The sequence below is a fragment of the Girardinichthys multiradiatus genome, chromosome 12 (genome assembly GCF_021462225.1).
Source record: "Girardinichthys multiradiatus isolate DD_20200921_A chromosome 12, DD_fGirMul_XY1, whole genome shotgun sequence".
Lineage (NCBI taxonomy): Eukaryota > Metazoa > Chordata > Actinopteri > Cyprinodontiformes > Goodeidae > Girardinichthys > Girardinichthys multiradiatus.
In genome coordinates this window covers 6,957,394-6,982,511 of record NC_061805.1, presented here as the reverse complement: position 1 = coordinate 6,982,511, position 25,118 = coordinate 6,957,394, and the positions used below count along the sequence as shown (strand labels likewise).

Below are 25,118 nucleotides of genomic sequence, written 5' to 3'. Positions count from 1 at the left end.
AATCCCATATATATATTTTAAACTTTGCACTGCTTCACCAGTGTTATACTTTCTCACTCAACAATGACATTTCAGATGCTGCAGTCTCTTTTATCTGTTCTTCTTGACAGTGACAGATATTTTGTCCCAACCAGTTTCTGCAGGACAGCCTCACTTTTTTGCTCCAATACAGGTTATCTCAGTTAAGAAATATAATGTTCGGATGACAGAAATTAAGTAAGCATCACACTATAATTTGCCAAGTACCAACTGCTTTTCTCTTTCCCTTCATTCACCTTTTTGAACTGTGCTGTGAAGCTTCTAAATGAGTTATTAAAAAAGGTCAGCTTTTAACATTTTGCTGTCATTTTCTTTCCAAAGGGCTGAACCCATTCTGACCCGGATGAAGGAGGATCACACGCGTATTATTCTTCCTGCTATAGATAACATCAAGTACAACACCTTTGAGGTGCAGCAGTATGCCAATGCTGCCCACGGCTACAACTGGGGTTTATGGTGCATGTACATCATCCCTCCACAAGAGTGGCTGGACAAGGGCGATGAGACAGCCCCTATCAGGTGAGGGCATGAGCTAGAGAACAGCTTCCATTTTAGATGAGGGTGTTTGATGAAATATGGATAGCTTTGGGATATGACTTATTCATATAGAGTTGTCAAACTATGGGGATCTGTAGTTCAGCATGCTGCACACAAAAAGCCTTCCTGTAGTAAGCTGTCTAATTAATATGATTAACATTTTCATTTTGATGCATTATCAGGAGGCCATTTTCTTGAGGTGTCATTTGTGTAATTGTGAGTTTCATTAGACCCCCCCCCCCCGACATACTTCCCCCTTGGCCACACAGACCTACACTGCACACACACACGCACACACACACACACACACGTCCCGTCCTTCAACCCCCAGTTGAAGAACAGTGCAACCATATTATTATATTATTTTTCAAAATAATCCAGATTTGGTTAAACAGAAATGAGAAAGCACAAGGTCCACCGTATGAGGAGGAAACAAGCTGTAAGTAAGAGTAAGGATACTGTTTTAAAGCTGTGCTAAAGTGTGAAAGCTGCTAAGAAAGCCACATACTGTCTCTGGATATGGTGGATATGGATTTTGTGTAGTTATTTATACAATACAAAATACATTTTGTACAAGAGTCATTAACGAGTGCTGTAAAAAGTATCCCCCCCTTACAGATTTCTTCATCATCAAACAAAATTTTATATATATATGACAAAGTTAACCTGAGCTGTCTGGCAGTATGAAGTAGGCCTAAAGGTCTCAAAAAGTAACACACTAAGCCCCGATGAAAAGAAAGTCACAAACGTCACTGACGTCTATCAGTCTGGAAAAGGTTACCAAACCAGAATGGGTGGGATTGTCCAGTTACCAGTTATTAAGTTTAGGAAGCAATTACTTTTTCACAAAGAGCCAGGTTTGTTTGAATAGCTTTTTCTCTTTACTAATGAAATCCTATTTTTTGTGTTTACTCAGATTATATTTGTCTAAAAATACAATTTGATTGATCTGAAACATTTGAGTTTGTCAAACAAGCAAAAACAGACACAATCTGTGAGGCGGGCAACTGTTTTACAGTGCTGTATAATGTATAAATGGACAATAAAAAAATGTCAAGTTGTTGAGTTTGGCAGGAGCCAAAACTGTAAAATGGACTCAGGAAGCCAAAGGTTTTATGCTGATTAATATCTTATTGGAATCAAAAGGGTGGTTTATATTGCTATCATCTAAGTTACAAGTACAAGACATTCCGATGCTTACCCACCAAGATTCTTTCATTATCACAGAAAAATTTATATTTCCATGTACTTTTTAACTTTGAACACAAAACAAAAAAAAACAAAAACAAATTCCAAGCTATTTTTATAAACAAACTGTACCCTCTCCATACAAAATTCTTCCACTCAGAATCTGATGACAGTTTGGCAAGCTAATAATTTTGTCTCTTCAAAGCTCTATAAAAATAAAGGATTGCAGGGCGTCGGCTACATGGCATATGGTGCACAAGCAGTACAAGAGGAGTTTCAGACACTACAAAGTCAGATCCGTTTCCCTGTTGACAATTGGTTGCCAGCAGACGGATCGCCTGAGGGGCCAGCTGAAGTGTAGCGACTGTGTGGATTTCTATTGGAAATCACTATGTCGCTTGTTTTCTCAGGGTTTGTGTCTATCGGTGACAGAGGCTTTGTCATCCTCAGAGGTCAGTCTAAAAGGCATTTTCTGGTTGTTTGGTTAGATTGAAACACAAAAATTATGAAAGGATGCCAGAATGATCAAAACTGTCACTTTCTAAGAGTACAGGAGATTGAAACTATTTGGGAGATGTGACAGAGATAGACAAAGGTTCTCATCTGGAACTGCTGTAATTACTGATAGCACGCTAAAAGGGAAAAGACAGAGTGAAAATATTATGGAAATGGCAACCAAGTGTAAGAGAAAAATAGACAACTAACTAAATTAACTCAACTTAAGTAAAATGATAACGATCTCCCAATTGGAAAAGAAAAGTCTTTCAAAAGCAAAAGGCCCACACTACAATTTATGTGCACCATTCTTGTATGGCCCAGATGATACAGCCTAAAATCATTTTTGAAGAGATGCACATAATTTTTCAGAAAGACACTTGCCTGAGCATAAAACCTGCATAGAATTTATGTAAATTAATGTCTGCATTTCTTTCCCATATTAACATTAAGATGTAATTCAGCTTGAAACTACAGCCAGAACACACCAGTTGTTTAGAAGGAAATCATCTTCAACAAAGATGCACCAACAAATTTACCCTGGGCGTGACTAGCTGATTTGATGCTTGACCGATCCAGATAGGTGATCGACCCATCGGAAACTAACAATACATTTTTTTGTTCGATCTGTGAACACAGCATACCCAAGGGTTACCAGGTTGCAGTGACACCATCCTTAGGTATGGGAATGGGTACTGCAGGAAAAAGACTCATCTCACCTTGTCTATACAATTAAGGTGTTTATAAAGAGCTAGAAGAATCCCAAAAGCTGTACATATTTTGTTGAACTGACATGTACAGTGCCTTGCAAAAGTATTCGGCCCCCTTGAACTTATCAACCTCTTGTCACATTTCAGGCTTCAAACAGAAAGATATAAAATTCAAATGTGTTGTGAAGAATCAACAAGTGGGACACAATCGTGAAGTGGAATGAAATTTATTGGATGTGTCAAACGTTTTTAACAAATAAAAAACTGAAAAGTGGGGCGTGCAATATTATTCGGCTCCTTTACTTTCAGTGCAGCAAACTCACTCCAGAAGTTCTGTGAGGATCTCTGAATGATCCAATGTTGTCCCAAATGACTGATGATGATAAATAGAATCCACCTGTGTGTAATCAAGTCTCCGTATAAATGCACCTGCTCTGTGATAGTCTCAGGATTCTGTTCAAAGCGCAGAGAGCATCATGAAGACCAAGGAACACACCAGGCAGGTCCGAAATACTGTTGTGGAGAACCTCACTGAGCTCGAGCTGTTTTGCAAGGAAGGATGGGCAAGAATTTCAGTCTCTCGATGTGCAAAACTGATAAGAGACATACCCCAAGTGACTTGCAGATGTAATTGCAGCAAAGCGTAGCGCTACAAAGTATTAACGCAAGGGGACCGAATAATATTGCACTCTCCACTTTTTAGTTTTTTATTTGTTAAAAAAGTTTGACACATCCAATAAATTTCATTACACTTCACTATTGTGTCCCACTTGTTGTTGATTCTTCACAAAAAATTTGAATTTTATATCTTTATGTTTGAAGCCTAAAATGTGACGAGGTTGACCAGTTCAAGGGGGCCGAGTACTTTCGCAAGGCACTGTATTTGGTTTTGTAACACGCCAGCTGTCCATTTACATTGCTACACAGTGAGCTAGAGTTCAGCAGAAAGGCAGGACATATTAAAAAAAAGTGCTTTGTTTGATCCTTTTGAACTGACATCCTTTATCTCCTACGCAAAATGCTAAACTCTCTTATCATTTTGTCTTTGCTTTTTGAAATAACATCAAAACTCCATGTTAATGCTAAAACTGGCTGCTTTCTTTCACACATTCTGACATTGTCCCTGGTCCCTGGTCCTGATATAAATGATCATATCAATGATCAATCATAGAAAGGCTTGTTAAGGCTGCTGTGTATTTACAATGAATTATTGAATGATTTACCGATTCAGCACATCTGACAATAAATCAAAGATTTTTTTCTTACAAATGGGTCTTCATGAAAACAAAAAATCAGATTTTTTTTAAATTGTTCAGTGCTATTCAAGGGTGCAGAAAGTTTGGCTACTTTATCCTTGTGGGAGACAGATGAAACACCTGTTGAGAATATGCCCAGAAAAAAATGGATAAAAATAAAAATAAGCCAAATAGTTTTTTGTATGTTTATATTACAATAAAAATATAAATAAATAAAAATTTGGTGTATATATGCTTTTGCCATATTTGCCAGTTTCCAATCTATTGCAATAGATGTAAATTATTGTAATAGATTGGAAGATGGCTTTGAAAAAAAAATTAGCATCAGCATGTCAAAGAGACCAGAAACGTGCTACAAAATTATGATTGGTACATCTCAATCTTGGATAATTTATTTTACTCTATCCCATACATGTATAACTCACTCATACAGCAAGCAGTGGGTAAAGTTATTAGGGCAAGGCATGAATGACCCCTGCAGGCTTACCATCTGGAGAATAAAAATAACCAAACCATGTGACGGTGATCAGTAAAACCAGTAAAGCGTTTCAACACTAGCAACAGAGAGAAACTTTTTTGGTATTAGAACTCACCAAATCTTGTTTTCATTCACGTTTTAACACTAATACATAACATAGTAATCTAACTTTTTGTCAAATAAACACCTTATTTCTTTTTCTTTGCCTAGTTTATTCCTGTATGGTGGATTGCTGCTGTAGCATCTCAGCTCAGAAAAAGCTAATTATGAGGTGATCCTTGAAGGCACTTCAGATGCAGGGTGTTTAGCCTCTGTTTTGTGTTTTTTAGGAGAAACAGATGGCTCTAATTATTCACATAATTGGCTTCAGTTAATTGAATCTAGTAGGGGCAATTGCTTTAATATTGCGTATTTGATCACCTTCCAGATGAGAACAACATGGAACTTTGACAGAAGCTACTTTTACACTACTTACAATTTCCAAAATGTAAATTAAGCATTCACTGCTGACTGTTCTATTACTTTGAGGATGTTTTCACGACATCATGCCTCGTGTGATTGAAGAAGAATCAAAACCATTGTAGCAAGGCTAGGATTATACCGCTAAAGTGCTGAATCTGTCTGTACACAAGGAACGAGTTGATGCTGCCAGGAAGCTCTGCCCAAACAATTTCACAAAGTTTGTGGTGTATGAAATAGCAAGGTACGTGGCTTGTCAAAAGTATGAGAGAGGATGAGACAGAGAAGGCTTGGTGTTTCTCCGCACAACCAAACCACTTAAATACCTTCTTGTCTCCCACTTAAAATTTAAACAAGACTGTATTTTGTTATGTCAGGAACCACAAGCATACATTGTAATTTAGCAGGCATAAACAATGTAATGCACTTCACAACATATGGTTTGTTTACTTACATTTTTTAAATTATAATCACATGAAAGTGGGAGAGAACTATGCAGCGTTTTTAGCAATACTTTTGCTTTGCATTTTCTTTGAAACGTTCTAATTTGCGCGTGTTAAATTTATTTGATACAAGTCATTTACCAAACTATGAACGCTGTGATTTTAAGCCATTTACACTCTGTGAACAACAGTTCTGTAAAAATGCCTTTCTATAGCATTCATCATTCTGAGGGTTTTTTAGTACTGTCCTTTTTGATCCACTCTTCCAGGATGTTCAAAATAACACTCAAAAGTGGTAGGTCAAACTGTGTTTTATCTGAAGTCAGAGCTTAAATGCCTCTTTCACTTTGACTCACAGCCATATGGCCCAGTGCACTCTCTTAGTCCATAGTCAATAAATCCCAATTTAGACCCAGAAGCTCTTTATACTGCTATATACTGCCATGCCCCTCGTACTAAGGCTAAACATTTCACTTGAGTGTCTTTATGTATGTAAGAACATGCATGGTCAACTCCCTTCAGGCATTATATTAGATAGATAAATTGAGAGAATCACTGGTCACTCCACAATAATAATGCTCCCTGTAGAAAGGCTGCAACCGAAACCCTTAAGACTTGGCAAGAGGACACCTACTAAACCCTGAGCTCAGAGTGAAACTGTCTTTTCTTCTGCTGTCCTGTAAGCTTCTGTGATGTAAAAAAAAGTCATTAGTAGTCTTTAGTTTCTTATTGGGTCTTTGCTGTGAAGTAGGACATTTAGGACGTGTAGTCTTTAATTCAATCTAACCTGAATCTGTCTTTGTTTTAATTAAACTGCAAAAGCATTACAATGGTAACAAAGAAGAGAAAAAATAGCAAAGGGGTAGTAAGCATTTTTTGTTCTTCACATTTTCTTGTGATTGAACCCTTATATGACTTGCCGCTCCCCTTTACTTTTTTTGTCCTGACAACTAGGAAAAATGCTGCACAAAACCGATTTGTCAGGCAAACACGACCTGTGTTAAGGACCAGTGTTGTTCAGTGCACATGGTGACATACGCCATCATAGATAAACCTCGCAGATGTCCACCTGAGGAAGACCAGACGTTTTTAAGGCATTCAAGCTCAAATCTACAAACAAATAATGAAGTATTTAGTCTTATCAAGTTTACCACAATTCCACATTAATAATAGAATATTTCAGTAGATTTCTTTTTCTAAATTGAGGTTGAGTCATAATTTATTTTTTATTTTTATTTTGCCATGTCTGCATTACATTGTTTGACTTTTTTGTTTAAGACAAAAATTACCGGTATACTAAAACAGCTGACCTCCACTGAGTTGATTGTTAATGTTATAGTCTTCAGTCACTGCGCTTGCAAAATAAAAAATATAAACAGTACTCTAAGCATTTTTCATTGAATTGTTTAGCCTCAATAGCAGAAGGTCCACTCCCTCCCTCATCCACACTTTGGAGTCCCAACATTTTAAATCAAGAGACAAAAATATTTTCTTTTATCTTTATTTAACATTTAATTAACACTAGATTTCTTTAACTACTGATCAATTATTTATATGCCAATGAAATCATCTGCTGAACAGAATTGTGCAATCCACTTTAAGCAACAATATGAAACGTACTTTGAATGACAGTCGAGCTGGGTCTGTACATCTTGGTAGAACAGTTCTGCTCTCCTCGTTGTGCTTGTGACACGCAGTCACTGCTTAACCTTTTCCTTAAGTTGTTGCCCTGCTTTTCCATCTTAAAATGTTTCTGCCACAGCTTCCAGGCACTCTGTCAGTGAAAGGCTCCCAGTCAGTGAAAAGCTTTTTGTGTTTTCCCACAATCCACTGTACTCACAGTGAACACTTGTTTGCTCGCTGTTGTGCAGTAAGAGACCGTATGTTTCTGTCCATTCATCTTTAAATGTGTGATTTTCATAGTCCGCGTTATGTATTTTTGATGAAGCCATCTTCATTTACTCACTCGTCTGTGCACCAAGTCATTGTACTATCAGCAAGTGTGAGTTCCAAAGCTAGTAACTTAGCAGGGTAATTATTAAAACCATTAAGCATTTCCTCCCAGCTTAGATTGTCATATCGCTCAGCCCTAGTTATGCCCCTGACTCACCAAGATAGGTGCTCGTCACTCCTCATCAGGTGAAAAGACAAGCCGGCTCCGCAGGTCAAGGAAGTGATCTAGTGATGAAATTTCTCTAGCTGCAGGATTTGAATGTATTAACAAGACTCAGAAATCATTTCTGACCAGAAGAGTAAAAGCAACAGGTGTTACGATTGTGTGTTTGTGTAGGTGTGAGCCTCTCTTTGCACGTACACTCTTCCCTCAAGCCATCCTGTGCAGAACCTTGCCGCTGCAGCCACTGCCTGCTCGCTCTCCAACAAACTAGCTGATATATCGCTCAGACCCCAACTGAACTCAACCTACTACAAGGCATCCACCGAGTTCGTAACCTGCCTCAAAGCAACCCCTTCCTCCCTGAAACACAAGCTGCTCTGCATGCCTTCATGAAACCTCCGATAAATCCTTCCCGGAATCACAGCACTAACCATATCTCTCCCTTACAGACGTCTCGGTCCCATTCCCTGTTTCCAGCGTTTATTCACCCTGCGTTGCAAAAAGAAATCTTTTAAACTTTCTCGTGTCTCCTGTCCGTTTGGTTCTGCATGTCAGTGAGAAAATTAAACCCTAATATGAAAACAGGATTGCTACATTGAGTTAATACACCATTATTGTTCTGATGTCAATGCCCCACCACACCTCCTGTCATCCTGCACATTGAGAACCCATCCAAATCCTGGGATTGGATCGGGTCATACCTAGTTTCCGGGTTATTAGGCTCTCAGCTTACTATTTCTTCATTTCAGTGTTACTGAAATCAAATTTAAATTGATGAATCCTTTGGCAGATTTGGTCATGTCTGTTATGATTTGAGGATGTTTGAGTTTTTGTTTATTCTGATCACTAGTTTGTGTTTTTGGGTCCTGCTTCTTCCAGGTGGTGCTTTTGTTCATTGTTTTGGTTTGGTTTCTTATTATTCTTGTATTCTGTTTTGAGTGCTTTTCAGGTTGTGTTCTGTTAAGATCTGAAAGATGTTCCAGGTTTGATTATTGTCCTGGTATTCATGTTTAGTCTGAGCTTTGTTTCTGTTTTCCCTCATGCCTCTTCTTGTAGTCAACTTCATTCGGTCTACCTGCACCATGCAATCAGTCTCCCCGTTTCACCTGCACCATGCTCCTTATACACGCCTTTGTCCTGTTTGGTCATCACAGAAACATTTACGATGATAGCTCCCTGTTACCGACCATTATTTTTTCTGTTCATGCCAAGTCTATTCATGCCTGCCTGCCACCACCTGTGAGTGAGTTTCTTTGGTTTAATAACATTTTTACTCACCGCAACTCTGCCTGCTGTCTGCATTCTGGGGTCCACCACCACACCACTCCCTGACAATATCATCCTCGTTTGAAATGAGTGTGTTCAATAATGTCAAGAAGACTGACTAAAGTTATACATAATACTTTTTCATACAAACAAAACTTGTGCTCCATTGAAGAATCTTATGTCGAGCAAATCCAAAGAAATCTAGCTACAAGATAAACATTTAGAGAGAAAAATTACTTTAGTAAATCCAATTAAAAACAATCAAACCCAACCCTAAGAATTTTAGTCAACTCTAAAATTTTATGTTAACCTAGATCAAATATATTAAGGATACAGCAGCATAAACTGATTTATTTTAAAAGAAAACCATATAACTGAGAGAATATTTTTCCATATTTTAGTCATCATTTTAGTTATTTTTTTACCTACCCATTATAAAACTTTAATTCAGTAACTTTTGTGCTATGTCCACATTTTTGCTTAATTCCTAAAGCTTATGTCTGTGCTGAGGTGAAAGCAGAACAGAATGCAGAAATAGATACAGCATGCCATCTGTAATAAAGTGAAATAATTAACATCATTATGTTGTCCGCATGCTTCTAGTCTCCTGGAAAAACAAAATTAGTCTGAAAGATGCTTTGTTTTATACGCAATGTTAAAATGCGATCTTCTGATTGCAGGTATAGACTTTAAGCTTTAAATTAGGGAGCTCAGATTCAGTTCTTACTTTTACATTAGAGGCACATCATCTGACTGCTGTGGAAAAACCTTGGGATGGATTTTGGAAGTCCTTAAAAATGTTGTTGCTAAATACATGTGGTTTTTATCCCTTTTTCTCTGGCTATGCAGGACTCCAGCTATGATTGGCTGCTCTTTTGTGGTTGATCGGGAATACTTTGGTGAGATTGGCCTGCTGGATCCAGGCATGGAAGTCTACGGAGGCGAGAACATCGAGCTGGGCATGCGGGTAAGGGGCTACCTTATAATAAAAGGGAAAGCAAGACAAGTAGATATATATAGAGCACATTTCAGCAACAAGCAAATTCAAAGTACTGTACATAATGAAAGAAAAGTACTTTGCAGTGACAAAAAAAAAGTGTACATTGCAGTGGCATGATAAAGGAAATGAAAACAAAAGTAAAGAAAAGTTGGACTACAGACATAATTTTAATATTTTAGGGCTGAACGAGCCCTGTCAGAACATCTAATGTTTTAACCCATTTGTTGATGCACTCTGTGCTTTTTTTATCCATATTTTTTCTTGAAATAAAATCAAATCTTTCTCCCTGGGGAGAAGACAACTCTTTAGAACTCTTCTGACCTATTATGTGTCTCGATAATGGTGGAATAATCCTGTGTCATGGGTGGGTTTTTGATGGAACAAAATGCAGGGAAGAACTCCTGAAGCTCGAGGTTTTCAGGTAAGATGAGTATTTATTATCCATGTCAGGACACAGACAGGGTAGCCAACACACGAGATCGCAAATACACAGGCGACTGTGGCTCAGTAGGAAGAGTAGTCGTCTTGCAATCAGAAGGTTGTGGGTTTGATTCCAGCTTCCTCCTGCCATATGTCGATGTGCCCCTGGGCAAGGCACTTAACCTCAAGTTGCCTACTGATCTGCGTATCGGTTTATGAATGTGTGAGCGTTAGTGAGTGCGATTGGGTGAATGTGGCTCTAGTGTAAAGCGCTTTGAGCGGTCTGTATGACAGGAAAAGCGCTATATAGGTTCAGTCCATTTACCATTTACCATAACATAAGGAACCAGCGGGGAACAAAGGAAACAAACAGGCTTAAATACAAAAACTGAACAGCAGGGAGAACCAATGACAAACGCGACAAGGCAATCAGGGGAAAACACAGAACAGGTGTCAGCTTGGGGTGCAGGGAGACAGAAAAGAAAGGACTAGACCAGGTAATATAACAAAAACACCAGCAGGTATGACATAGCCCTTCCCTTTAAGGGCGGATCCCAGACGCCCACAAAACAAAAACAAAACAAACATCCGACTAGGGTGGGCGGAAGGGTCCTCGGAAGGAGGGCAAGAACCAAAACAAAAGAACCCGACCACGGTGGGAGGAGGGGGCCTCGGAAGGAGGGCAAGAGTTCTGGTGGACGGCCCAGAGGCCGTCCCCGTCAGACCCGGAGTTCAGGCGGCCCGCCCAGTGGCCGTCCCCAGCAGATCCGGCGATCAGCAGGCCACCCCCGGCAGACCCGGCTATCAACAGGCCGGCGACGTAGGAGCTGATGATCTGACGGCCAGCGGTGGGACCAGGAGAACCCACGGTGGAGCTCAGAGGCGCGGTGCGGAGACCACTGGGACCTTCGGCTGACCAGGGGTCAATGACTTCCTGGTGCTCTGTACCTTCCTCCTAATGTCTTGTAGGAGAGCCCAGTTCAGCAACTGTCTGTCATAGAGGGATCTTTTGCAGTGAACTTCTATAGTGACTTGCAAAGGTATTTATTCCCAATACCCCGATGTATTTTATTGGGGTTTCATGTGATAGTCCAACACAGAATAGTCCATAATTGTGACGTGGAAGGAAATTTAAATATTTAAAATAAAATATTTAAAATAAAAATCTGAAATGTGTGTTCATCCCTCTTTACTCTAAAGTGGGGTGCTTGATCTATAAATAAAATCCATGCAACCAGTTGCCTGCAGAAGTCTCCAAATATGCAAAGAGAGCCTGTGTGTAAATCTATGTCAGTACATCTACTTCTGCTCTGTGATGGCCTCAGAGCTCACAGTTAAGTTGTGGAAAAGTTTAAAGCAGGGTTAGGTTATAAAACAATATCCCATCTTACCAGAAAATGGAATTATTACGGGACAAATGCAAACCTACCTAGACATGGCAGCTTTACTTGACAGGTCATGTTAGGAGAGCACCCTAAAGTATATTGTTGTAAAAATTTAAAAACGTTTCATGGATTTACATAGTTTTGCAAAGGACAGTATAACAGTGGCGTTACAATGCAACCAGTGACAGTTCCTATTTAGAATGAGGCTTTGACTTTTATTTTTAACTTAATTAAATGGCACTGTATCAGGAGAAAAAATGAAATGTTTTCTGCAAAAAAAAATACTTTTAATTAGATCTTTTTTTCAAAGCTGGATGGTTATGCGTGAAAAGTTAAATTCCAGCCTCCACCAAAAGCTGTAATTAGAAATCCAATAATTTGTGTTGGAGGAGGGTTAAACAGTTCTGCTGGGACTGATTGTGAGATTTATATTTTGACTTTAAAAGCACTTTCAATGGAGATGTCGTGTGTTTCTCTGCTTTAAGATACATAACCTAAGGGGGTCAAATGAAGCTATGATGACACATTTAGGTATCTTAGTTAGAAGTAGAAGGGAAAAATCCCCATAATGCAAATCTTGAGCCAACCCAAAGGCTCTAAAGCCGGTATAGAAAAAATTTAAATCTCTTTTGCTGCTACTTTGAGTTGAATTTAACGCTTCATGTGAGCGGATGGCATGCTGAAGAATTGGTTGGCTTTTTAAATTCAGAAAATGTTTCTCTCCAGCCGAGTGGAACTACTCTGAATCGGGACACCCTCCTTAGGATTATAGGAGAGAGAAATCCTTGAAAGATCCAACTCTTCATTTAACACCAGACTCACACCCATTTCAGAATCTAGAGATGGCTTTAATGGCACATTTGAGGTGCATGCTGATTAAGTAAAAAAAAAAAAAAAGCACTTGAAATGCGACTGGAGAATGGATCTTGGGTTACAAATTGCTGCACTGCTTTATTGAGGCCAGTGACATTTATGGTTGTTGATGACCATTTCAAAGCCTCCCATTATACCCCACTGAGTAGCTTTTCTTCGAAATAAATAGCATGTTTTAGCTGCTGGCTGCAGTAATGATACAGTCATCTGGCCTCCCATGTTTCTAGCTGATCAATGTATTGTTGTTATCATAGAGTGATAACTCAGTAGTTTCTCTTGTGTCAGCCAGCAGTGGCCTCCCCTGAGGTTATATACTGTTTTGTCATTCAGTGAATGCTGCTTGTGCACCTAAGGAAACCTTGCTGCTGTGGCAGATGAGGTTTGTGGGCAAGACCCATTCAGCTACAGTGCGTGTTCAGCTACTTTACTGAACACGCACTGTTTTTGACTCTGAAGCTAGTGTGACATACAGATTATTTAGATGCATGTGCTTAAAACAGATTATCTTTTTCTGCTTGCTAAGAACTCGGTACGGTTTTGAAATCATCCATGATTAATTCATAATCAGTTATAACCTTTAGGGTGTTAAACTTTGGATGCAAAACCTATATCTTTTTCTCAGAAGGAGATTACCCAATGTGGATCTTAAATTAGTTAGCAGATTTAGCCAAACAGAGAAGAATTTAGGATGGGCTGAAACACAACAGAGCCAAGAAGCCAGATCAGAATCAAAAGAAACCCTTAATCGACCGGTATAGGATTTGATTGTGAAAAAGAAATGTTTGCCATACGTTTTGGTGTTTAAGTCTTTGTTTAAAATTCCATCAATGTTTTGTCTTGTTTTTCCTCTATGCCTCAACATGCTGAGCATCAATCATAGACTTTTTTTTACAACAATTTTATTTCACTCATGTCAAACATGGATTTGGAGTGATCCAAACTGAGAAATCTTCCAATGTTCTGGGTCAGATAGAACAGCTCCAGACTCCCTTCCACAGAACAACCATTGGGCTTTTTTAAACAGCTGTAGTGTAAATATTCTCCCATCAGTGGACCTGAAATAGAGGACAGTGAGAAACACGGGTCAAGAAGCCCAGTCTAGTTCACTGAGGGGTGCCAAAACGTGACCCCAATAAGGCGTTTGATTATCTGATGTGGCTTTGTTTTTTGCTGAGAAGCGGTTGCACCTATAAATACCCACTTCCTTTTTCTCTTTTGAAACTTTTGCTGTCGAGGTATGTCAGGTATTTATAGAATTATATTTAATTTCTATAAATGTCTCTCTCTCTGATATTTGACCATACCTTTTGCTCATAATCTAAAGTTTTTCCATCTTTAATTAGTGCTAGTTTCATAATCGTTTATTAATGTTTATTACGTAACTAATCAATAAAATATCTGTGCTAACAATTAAGTTCTTCTTGGTGACTAGTTCTAATATAATCATTCAATTTTAACTGTAGTTTCAATAGTGTGATTCTCATATATAGCTTTATAATAAGTAAATCTCATTTCTTTCCTTCTAAATTATGCAATAGGTCGGCTCTCTCAATTCATCCTTCAGGCTGATTTTCAATAGTTATGAGACTGAATAATTTTATTTATTGGACTTATAAGATTTCGATATTTGAATATAATTAAGCAGCCATATCAGTTACTACACTGGTTTTAGATCTCAGACATACACTTCTTACATTTACTCAAGTGTTTTGGTTCACGAAATGAATGAAATATCCCGCTATATCTGCAAACGCAAATTGATTGCAAATGTAATTACCTCCCCTCTTCTTTGGCTTGTTTGTAGAAAACTGAAATGCATACCACAAAAACTAGCCATTTAGCTCATACACAAGGTTGAATAGATCTACATTGAACAACCAGCTTCACTCATTTACAATATACAGCCACTAATTGAATAGTCAGGCAACTGACGGGTGGGCCACAATTGCTCCTCTTGGGCTACTCGGCCTGGCTTTTGAAATGAGCTGAGAAGTTACCATTTGGGAAAGGGTTGACTGACAAGAACATGTTTGTTAATTAGCCAGAGCAGCACACAATGCCAGAGTATTAATGACTGCAGTGAGCTGACAAAAGGCAGGGTTCATCCTGGAAGGTTATAGCATGCTCACATGCAAGCCACAGACTCGGCTGCTTGCTGTTGATAAAAGGGCTTCCAGGACGCAAATAACTATCAACCTTATGTAAGCAGTTCGGAAGCAAGGATGTGCAGAATTTGATTATGCGGCACATGGTAACGAGTGTGATGCTCTTTTCAAGGGAAATACGATAGAAAAAAAATAATGGAAGAAAAAATTAATTAAACATCTCATTCAAGCTTTCAGTTTACTGAGGTGTGAAATAACTTATTGGGCAGGAGTTGTAAATAATCAGAAACTGGAATAAATCTGCAAAACAAAGAACACTGGTGAGATCCTTGAACATTATAAAGGGAAAATCTTTTAAATCAATGTGAATAACCTTTTCCTAATTCCATTTTGGCAATTAGAAAGGAGGCAGCTACAGTCCCTTGCAGTTGTATTCACATGCCTTAAACCTTTTCAATCTTGATCATGTTACAACCACAAACGTCAGTATATTTTATTGTGGAGATGGATGTTGTTTGTGAAAAGCAGCTTTCAAGTCTTGTCAGATTCTCAAATAGATTTGGGTCTGGAGTTTGATGTCACCATTGTAAGACATGAACATGGCTTGATCTAAACATTAAGTATTTCCAGAGCATGATGCTTCCACCAACATGTTTCATGGTAAGGATGGTGGGTTCAGGGTCATGTGCATGGTTAGTTTTATTTCACATGTAGCCTTTTGCATGTAGGCCAAATATTTTAGTCTCCTTTGACCTGAGCACATTCTTCTATATGTTTGCTGTGTCCCCAACATAGCTTGTAGTAAACTGTAAGTGGATGTGTTCCTGCCACTCTTCCTTAAAGGCCAGGTAATGAATTACGTGTCTACTAGTTTTTGTGTCAATGGTTTCTCCCACCTGAGCGATGGAACTCTGCAGTTCCTCCAGATAGCTTCTTTCCCTGCCCAGCTTGTCAGTTTAGTCTGACAGCTTTGTTTGGTAGGTGACTGTTTGAAAGTTCAAAGCACTGTGTGCATGGCCATATGTCAGAGGTTTATGAAAGAGATTTGTCTATGATGAATACATCTGTGTTATATTCTTCTTGACCAGCCTGTCAGTTTAGGTGGACAGGCTTTCCTTGTTAAGTTTCATTTTTGCATATTGGATTGAACAATAGTCTGTGAGAGGTTATAACTTGACAAGATGTGAATAAGTTCAAAGGGTGTAAATACTTTTCCGAATCACTGAAGGCATTTTACTTCATGAACAACTGATGTTGCTAAACACAATAGCAGCTAAACACAATAGCAGCTAAATGCAATCGCAGCAGCAGAAATAATGAATTCTATCATAAGCATCAGTATGAGTTTATTTTGTGATGAATCTCACACTGCTCTGTTATGGGGCATCTCAGGAGAAGAGGATTTCACCTTCCATTTGAAATTTTGTAATAATGTCATACTCCATATGGAAACAGTGTACTAAACATAAAAACTAATTTACAGACAATCAGCTGATTTGGCAAGTCAGTATAAGATTTTGTGTCATCCTTGCAAATTTTAACATCGATTAACATCGTTTTTCTTGTCTAATGAAACAAATGCTTTGAAGAGCATCATACATTGTCTGGGCTGTGAAACAGTCTCACATTAAGATTTGTCCAAGGGCAGCAGAACTAAAAAGCATAATTTATTCAAATCTAATTACATATTGCAATATAATTTGTCCAATTTTATTTGGCCCGATTGAGCTTAATGGTAGTTATGAAATGGTCGTTTGCAGAAGGTTGTCCAGCTAGGGACACCGGTGATTGCATCACATGTTCATGCATTAGGCAGTGGGTGACACTTGAGAGGAGAATACTGTTTTGACAGTAAGATATGTCCAGCAGGATGATTAGCCATCTGCCTCAACCATCTGGAAGGTGAAGGACAGAAAAGAGAAACAGAACAGGCATACCTGCAACAGTGTAAAAAAGAAAATAGAGAAAAAAAGTAGTGTTAATTATTCAGATATAAGAGTATATAGAGAGTAGAATAAAGAACGTAGTGGGAGATGAGGTGATCAGAACATGATCTGATCTCCTGGTACACTCTAAGTCACACCTGCTTGTGTTTTGAGTTCTTGAGCTTGTGTTTTGTTATTTTACCTGGTCTAGTCCTTTCTTTTCTGTCTCCCTGCACCCCAAGCCCACACCTGTTCTGTGTTTTCCCCTGATTGTCTGGTCACATGTGTCACTGGTTTCCCCTGCTGTCCAGTTTTGTATTTAAGCCCATTTGTTTCCTTTGTTCCCCGCTGGTTCCTTATGTGTTGTTTGTGTTTGTGTGCACGCCTGGTACCCTGTCCGTGCCCAGCCATGAGCAATAAAGTGTAGTCTTACTTGCAAATTTTGAGCTTCAGGAGCTCTTCCCCGCATATTGGTCCAACAGAAACCCACATTATGACACTCTAAAGTTACTGTCTCACTGTTTATTACTTTGCCGTATATGTTGGTGTAGCTAAAATCACTTCTTATGTGGGTCTAAAGCTGAAAGAAAGAAAGAAAGAAAGAAAGAAAAAAAGAAAGAAAGAAAGAAAGAAAGAAAGAAGAGTATTTTGTGAAAACGTCCTGTGACATAGATTAGGTATGGTTGAGGCTTGTGGTGCCTAACTATTGTGTATGATGTGTGTACATTGGGATGAAGGTTGTAAACGGTACAGTTGGCTATTCGTTTAGGACAGGGTAAAGCAACTTTTTTTTAAATTAACGTGTCTGTTAACAACAGCAATGTGGTGTATGTGTGAGCGCGCTTATGTATATAAGGTTTCTCCATAAAAATATGCAATAGCAAATGTGAGGAGTCACAGACCTGCTCCCTAGGACCCGAGACAGACATGGAGGAGATCTGAGCCACAGACATCCAAAGACCCCCCAGAGCACAGGAAGACCAGGAGAACCACCGCCGGGACTACTGCAACCCCTACAGAGAAAAGCAGAAGAGAGCCCAGACAGCAGCCACATTGCAGAAGCCCCAGGGAGCTGCTGTGACGAGCCTACAGGCCCCGCCGGCAGCTATCTATGCTGGAGCAGATCCAGCCATGGACCCAGAGACCCGAGACCCTGGGGCACATCACCCCCCAGCAGAGGCCAGACAGAGCCAGGGGTCCAGGCCCCGGCAAGCAGCCACCAGGGGTGAGCCAGCAAACACCAAAGCACCCAGGTCCGGACACCATGAACCACCAATACACTGGCAGGCAGAGACGCCTGCCACCGGCTGAGAGTGTGGTGCAAAAGAAATAGGCCCTACATTTGATGGGGGGCCCAAGCTGATCCAGGAGAGGGAGCGGCTTAAGACCCAACCAGACACAAAAACAGGTGCACACAGTCATAATCACACATTCTCACCCTCATGTGTACACATAAAAACTCTCACACCCATACCCAATGAGAAGTCACACAACAATGGACGTCATACACTCACTCACACTCCCCATACATACTCTATGCTCCCAGGTCCAGGTACCGATACCCCAGGGGGTAACCTGCCCCAGGACCCAGGAGATGGTCCCTTTCATACTGCCTGAACCTGAACAACCCTGGCCCAGGCCCTGACCCCACTTCTGACCCCAGCCCCCAATGACCCCTGTCCTCATCAGGAGAAGGGCCACAGGCAAAAGAGGGGTCCACCTGATCCAAACAAGCCCACCAGCCAGAGCCGTCCCAGGATGAAACAGTCCAAACCCCCAAATGAATTCAGATCTCAATGCCATGAGCCTCCCACCCCCCATGAACCCCAACATGAAATACCCCACAGGGTCACCCCTAACCAGGACACAGATATCGAACACATGCTCATGAACCCAAATGCCATAAATCCCCTCTCCACTGGGGCACACCCCCACAGAGGAGCTCCACCCCAAAAAGCCGATGAAGACACATCCACACAGTGCAAGCTCCGCACACAGCCCTGCTCCAAGCACCCCTGCCGCATGTCACCCTCCACCACACAGCGTGCCGCAATGGGAAGTAAAGGGCCCTGTGTAATGCCACCCCAGCCTCTGCCCACAAGTGCTACAGAGCAGACACCACCGAGCACCATACTCACAACAGACCCCCTGACCCCACACCAAGATAGGGCAAACTCACGCAGCAAGCAGTCCCGGTCGGCGGCATGCACCCGGGCCGTTTCCTCCCACCATGCCTCCGCAACAACACTGCTACTGCAACGACAGCACAGGGAGAAGGACTAACCAGCTCAGCTTCACCATCACCGCTCAGCCGATCCAAATGCTGGCGACCACACATCCAAATTGAGGACACAACCCCCCCACATCTTGGGTAGAGTGCATTTAAAAAGATAAACAGGTAGGGAAGAGAGGCTGCCACACACTTTTCTCAAGTTGAAAATTCAATGCTTTATGCTCAGTCTATGAGCAGTAGAAATGTAGGCCAAATTAATCAGAAAATAGGTTATTTTGACCACTCCAAGCATTGGTCATGCTGAATGAATGAATCTTCATTGGTTATATGACATTAAAGTTTTCAATAATTAGGCCAGAACTATTTATACTGCCGTCAGATTTAGATTTAAAATCATTTTCATTTAACCAAGAAGTTTGTTTCTCAAATTAAATGAGACAGATAGTACTCAGAAGACAATTAATCAATGTAAAAGAAGGATTAGTTTTGAAATAAATAAATGTATCTGTTTCTATTTATATTTTATCTAAAGACATCTAGTCGGAAATTATTTATACCCCTTTCAATGATCAATACATTCCGAAATTCAATAGCTGATCAAGTTTTTGGATGTTTCCACTGGTATGTTGATTATTATTCTTTGGTGATGACCCCTATGTCTTTGGGGTTGGAAGGCTTCCTTGCCATCACCCTAATCTTTAGCTCCCTCCACAGATTCTCTATCAATTTCAAGTCAGAACTATGGTTGGACCACTTGAAAATATTACTACTTCCAGTCTGAACAAACATGATAGTAAAATAAAACGATTACTAGATTTTGCTGTGACATTTGAGTATTGCTTGTGTACATTTCAAGGCAGCAGTACATATATGTTTTATCTATGTTATAACACTCACACCACAGAATTTTTCAGTGTGTCTAAAAAAATCTGTAGCACACTGGTCTAGCTGGAGATAAAATTGTGTGTGCTTTAGTATCACTTACTGAAGAGTTATTCCCTTTAAGCTGTGTATGTTTTTGCTGCGTTAAAATGTAACACAGCAGATGGTATGATGAGGTTATGATGAGCCCCTGGCATCATAACCCCAAAAATAACTCTATATTTAAAAAGCAAGTTTTGATTGTATTCTTAAAAGTAACTAGTGTGTCTGCATCCTGAACCTGAGTGCTGGTTTTACAGGAGCGGCCCGTCAAAATAGATAGTTCATCTACTCATGGTGTAAAATCCAAACATATACAGGTATTTGCTTCAGTTGGTAGGTCTTATTGGCCTTGGCTTCTTCGTGCTCCTCACATAACTGTGTATGAATGTTTTATTCATGTTTGATCATAATACTTTATATTTTGTTATTACTTATTACTTACTTTAATCATGTCCATAAAGATTTCATTGATTGATTGATTGATTGATTGATTGATTGATTGATTCATTCATTCATTCATTCATTCATTCATTCATTCATTCATTCATCTATACAGATCACAGAAAATCTCCTACAATCTGTTAGTTCTTAGGGCAAAAAGCAGACAGCAATAATACGAACAATGTCAACTAGAAGTTCAATTCAGTCTCACTTCGGTTTATTTATATAGCACCAATTCACAACACATGTCATCTCAAGAGACTTTACAGAGTCATTTCATTTGAATCATATAGATTTCAAGTCAGGTACATACATTCAAATTGATCCTAATTATGAAAACATGCAGTCAAATTCAGATTATTATTCAAATTGGTTAAAAAGTTTTTCTATCTAAGGAATCCCAGCAGACTGCATCGAGTCAGTGACTTGCAGCATTCACTCCTCCTGGAAGAGCATGTAGAGACAGTAAACAGTCACTTGCACTGACTTTGCAGCAATCCCTCATAGTGAGCATGTACACTCACCGGCCACTTTATTAGGTACACCTGTCCAACTGCTTGTCAACACAAATTTCTAATCAGCCAATCACATGGCATGTAGACATGGTCAAGGCAATCTGCTGCAGTTTAAACTGCGCATCAGAATGGGGAAGAAAGGTGATTTAAGTGACTTTGAACGTGGTATGTTTGTTGGTACCAGATGGGGTGGTCTGAGTATATCAGAAACTGCTGATCTACTGGGATTTTCACACACTACCATCTCTAGGGTTTATAGAGAATGGTCCGAAAAAGAGAAAATATCCAGTGAGTGGCAGTTCTGTGGGCACAAATGCCTTGTTGATGCCAGAGGTCAGAGGAGAATGGCCAGCCTGGTTCGAGCTGATAAAAATGCAACATTAACTCAAATAACCACTCGTTACAACCAAGGCATGCAAAAGAGCGTCTCTGAACACACAACATGTCGAACCTTGAGGCGGATGGGCTACAGCAACAGAAGACCAAACCGGATGCCACTCCTGTCAACCAAGAACCATTCGCACAGGCTCACCAAAATTGGACAATAGAAGATTGGAAAAATGTTGCCAGGTGTGATGAGTCTCGATTTCTGCTGCGACATTTGGATGGTTGGGTCAGAATTTGGCGTCAACAGCATGAAAGCATGGATCCATCCTGCCTTGTATCCACGGTTCAGGCTGGTGGTATAATGGTGTGGGGAATATTTTCTTGGCACACTTTGGGCCCCTTAGTACCAATTGAGCATCGTGTCAACGCCACAGCCTACCTGAGTATTGTTGCTGACCATGTCCATTCCTTTATGACCACAGTGTGCCCATCTTCTGATGGTTACTTCCAGCAGGAGAACGCGCCATGTCACAAAGCACGAATCATCTCAGACTGGTTTCTTGAACATGACAATGAGTTCACTGTACTCAAATGGCCTCCACAGTCACCAGATCTCAATCCAATAGAGCACCTTTGGGATGTGGTGGAACGAGAGATTCGCATCATGGATGAGCAGCTGACAAAACTGCAGCATCTGTGTGATGCTATCATGTCAATATGGACCAAACTCTCTGAGGAATGTTTCCAGTACCTTGTTGAATATATGCCACGAAGGATTAAGGCAGTTCTGAAGGCAAAAGGGGGTCCAACCCCGTACTAGCAAGGCGTACCTAATAAAGTGGCCGGGGAGTGTATGTCGCTACAGTGGAAAAGAAAACCCCCTATTAACAGGAAGAAACCTCCAGCAGAACCAGGCTCAGTGTGAGCGGCCATCTGTCATGACCTACTGGGGCTTTGAGACAACAGAGCAGAGACACAAAAAGAACACAGATGCACTCATCCAGGAGTACTTTTTATGGGAATGAAAACTAAATATTAATAGTAGTAGCTCCTTCATCTAGGAGAGAAAGACAGCTAAGCAGATAAACTCTGAGCCAGTTTTCAAATCTAGATAATGAAAGAGAGCACATACAGTTAGTCACAGTAAAAGGAGGTAAAAACAGTTTTTACTCTTGTTGGAGGTAAAACGAAACTGATCAGGCTATTTGAAGCAGTTTAAGTTTTGCTATTATTCTAAATCTGCAATGATACGTTTACCTTTTAAGCTACATTAGTGTTAAAATTGATTTGCATTTCTTGCTTTATATAAAAATAAAATTTTAAAAATGAACAAATAATCTAGTGTTTAATTTTTTTCTGTACCAGCCAGTAAAGCACCAGTTACTTTCCTCTTTCAATCTCTTTAAATCTTATTTGCACTGTATACCTTTGACAACTTTTATTTTATAAAGATGTTCACCATGCAATCTAAGCATAAAGGCTGCCACTTTATTGCCAAAAGGCTAATAATTGGAGTCTATATGAGTTTGCACAAACAATCTGCTCAAAAGCTCACTTAGCCAGCAGGATGCCATCCAAAGTACTTCATTATGTCTTTCTCATTTCACAGCAGTCCAATCAATCAGTCCAGGAAACTAAGTGTGATTTCACCAGGCAGCCTCCTTCTCATCATGACATTTAATAAACTCATATTGGACTCCTTTCATATTTAATGAACCAAAAAATTATTTATTTAAATTTTTTCTCTTACCTTAAAACCTTCTCTTTATTTCCACCTGGACAGGGCCCCAAGGCATCTGGTCATAATCTCCCTGTAGTGTGGAAAGTAGAGCTAATTAAAGTCTGGCAGGAGCAGCAGCTATACAGGATCGGAACATAATTACACTTCACTTAACTTGGAGCCCTATACATCTCAAGTAGTTATTAAAAATGATGACAGCTGCCACTTCATTATTTTTATTATGTTTGGTTTAGGCTTCACTTTTCATGTGTTCTTTGTCAAACAAATTAAACAGAAAATGTTCCCCTGTAAATTACATTTTTACATCCAGCTAATTTCAGGAGTAAAAACTCTTGCCTCATTGCCAGTTAATAACAACTGTTTGAGAAGCAGAGTTTGGATCTATCCATCTTTTTATTTTTCCTTACTTTTATTAAAAAGGCAAACTTGTTATGCTGTCTGATTATTCCCTCTACTTTTAAGGCTTACTAATAGATTTTTAACATCACTTCCCTTTTATTTTGAGATGTGTTGCATTTTTCTCTGAAATTGCATCATAGCGCAACATGATCTAAACAATAACTAAACAGATAAACAATCAAACTAAGAATTCAGACTGGGAAGTTTCATCTGATCTTCCAATCCAAAGGTGGGCTTGAACCACAGGAAAGCCAGTGTTATATTTTAGATCATCAAACAAATTCTGAAAGCAGACAAAAATAACCTGAGCAAATAAAAAAGGTCAATTTATGATTTGATTTATTAATTAAATCTAGCACAAAAAAAAATATTTCACAACAATGTAGAAGTTCAATGTAGAAGCTCAAATACGCTGAAGCTGCAAGTGTAGAAGTCTAAATGTGCGGTTGTTGGGTGTATTAACCAACAGATTTCATTGGTTGCCCCTAGGGGGGTACCGGGGCCTGGACCTGGGAGTATAGAGCATGCATGGGGAGTGTGAGTGAGTGTATGACGTCCATTGTTGTTTATCCTTACGTTGGGTGTGAGTAATTTTATGTGTATGCATGAGGGTGGGAGTGGGTGCCTGTTTTTTTTTTTTTTTGCAACAGGTTGGGTCTTGGACCTCTCCCTCTCCTGGATCAGCTTCCTCCCCGCCACACCGCCTGCTGGTGGTTGGAGTCTCTGCCCGCTGGTGTACTTGTGGTTCTCGGTGTCCAGGGCCGGGTGCTTTGGTGTGTGCTGACTCACTCCCGGTGGCCTCTTGCCAGGACCTGGCCCCCTGGGCTCTGTCGGGCCTCCGCTTGGGGCGTGGTGTGTCCCGGGGTCTTGGGCCTCTGCGTCCATGGCTGGATCTGCTCGGGCGTGGACGGCTGCCAGCGGGGCCTGTGGGCTCGTTGCTGCGGCTCCCTGGGGCTTCTGCACTGTCGCTGCTGGGTGGTTCCCCTGGGACTCTCCACTGCTCTTCTCTGGGGGGGTTGCGGTAGTCCAAGCGGTGATTCTCCTCGGGTTCCTGTGCTTTGGGGGGCCTTTAGATGTCTGTGGCTCAGATATCCTCAGTGTCCATCCAGGGACCATGGGGCAGGCCTGTGGGTCCTCACACTCGCTATTACATATTTTTGTGGAGAAACCTTGTATACAGGAGCGTGTCCACACTCATACTCACAGGTGTTAAGCTTCAGGTATTGCCAGATACACAGATGTTCTATATTGGGCTGCACCTCTTACTAAGTACATTTTACATTCATAATTATATAATTATATCATATAATTGTACAATTTTGTTAAAAAAAAAACAAAAAAACAACTGCAGGTGTATAAGCAAGCAGGGTGTAATCATGTATTCTCCTCATCCTTCTTTCTCTCCTCCACTCTTTCCTCCTTTTCTCCCCTTTTTCCCCCCATCTCTCTCTTTTTTGAGCTTCTTTTTTCCTTTTCATTTCAGTCTCCATGTCCGTAACAATTGAAATATTCCCATAGAAGTTTATAATAAAGTTTCTTTTATAAATATCAAGCAGAGCTTTAAAGCATTAGCTGTGATGCTCCACTTGTGAAAGTAAATCTGTTGGGCAATTTCTTGGCACTCAGACAACAATTCTGAGCGATACTCCGGACAGGATACAGTAAAAAAGAAAATCGAAAAACATATTAACATGAAGAAAATGTGCAGAGATTTGAACTTATCTGGGTCAATGTGTATAGCTGTACAAAGATAAGTCAGACATCAATCATTACTGTCTAAAGAGGAAAGATGGAGTGCAAAAAAAATTTAATCTTACCCAGAAATAATTACTTGAATGAGCTA

General features: G+C 40.0%; 1 protein-coding gene across 1 annotated transcript in view; it reads left to right on the top strand.

Moving 5' to 3' along the window:
• galnt9 (polypeptide N-acetylgalactosaminyltransferase 9) overlaps positions 1–25,118 on the top strand; it is a 173,367-nt gene that overhangs the window by 103,443 nt on the left and 44,806 nt on the right. Inside the window, exons 5-6 of the mRNA XM_047380147.1 lie at positions 361–558; positions 9,837–9,954. Of these exons, the coding sequence (XP_047236103.1) occupies positions 361–558; positions 9,837–9,954 (316 nt within the window). The remainder of the gene's footprint in view (positions 1–360; positions 559–9,836; positions 9,955–25,118) is intronic.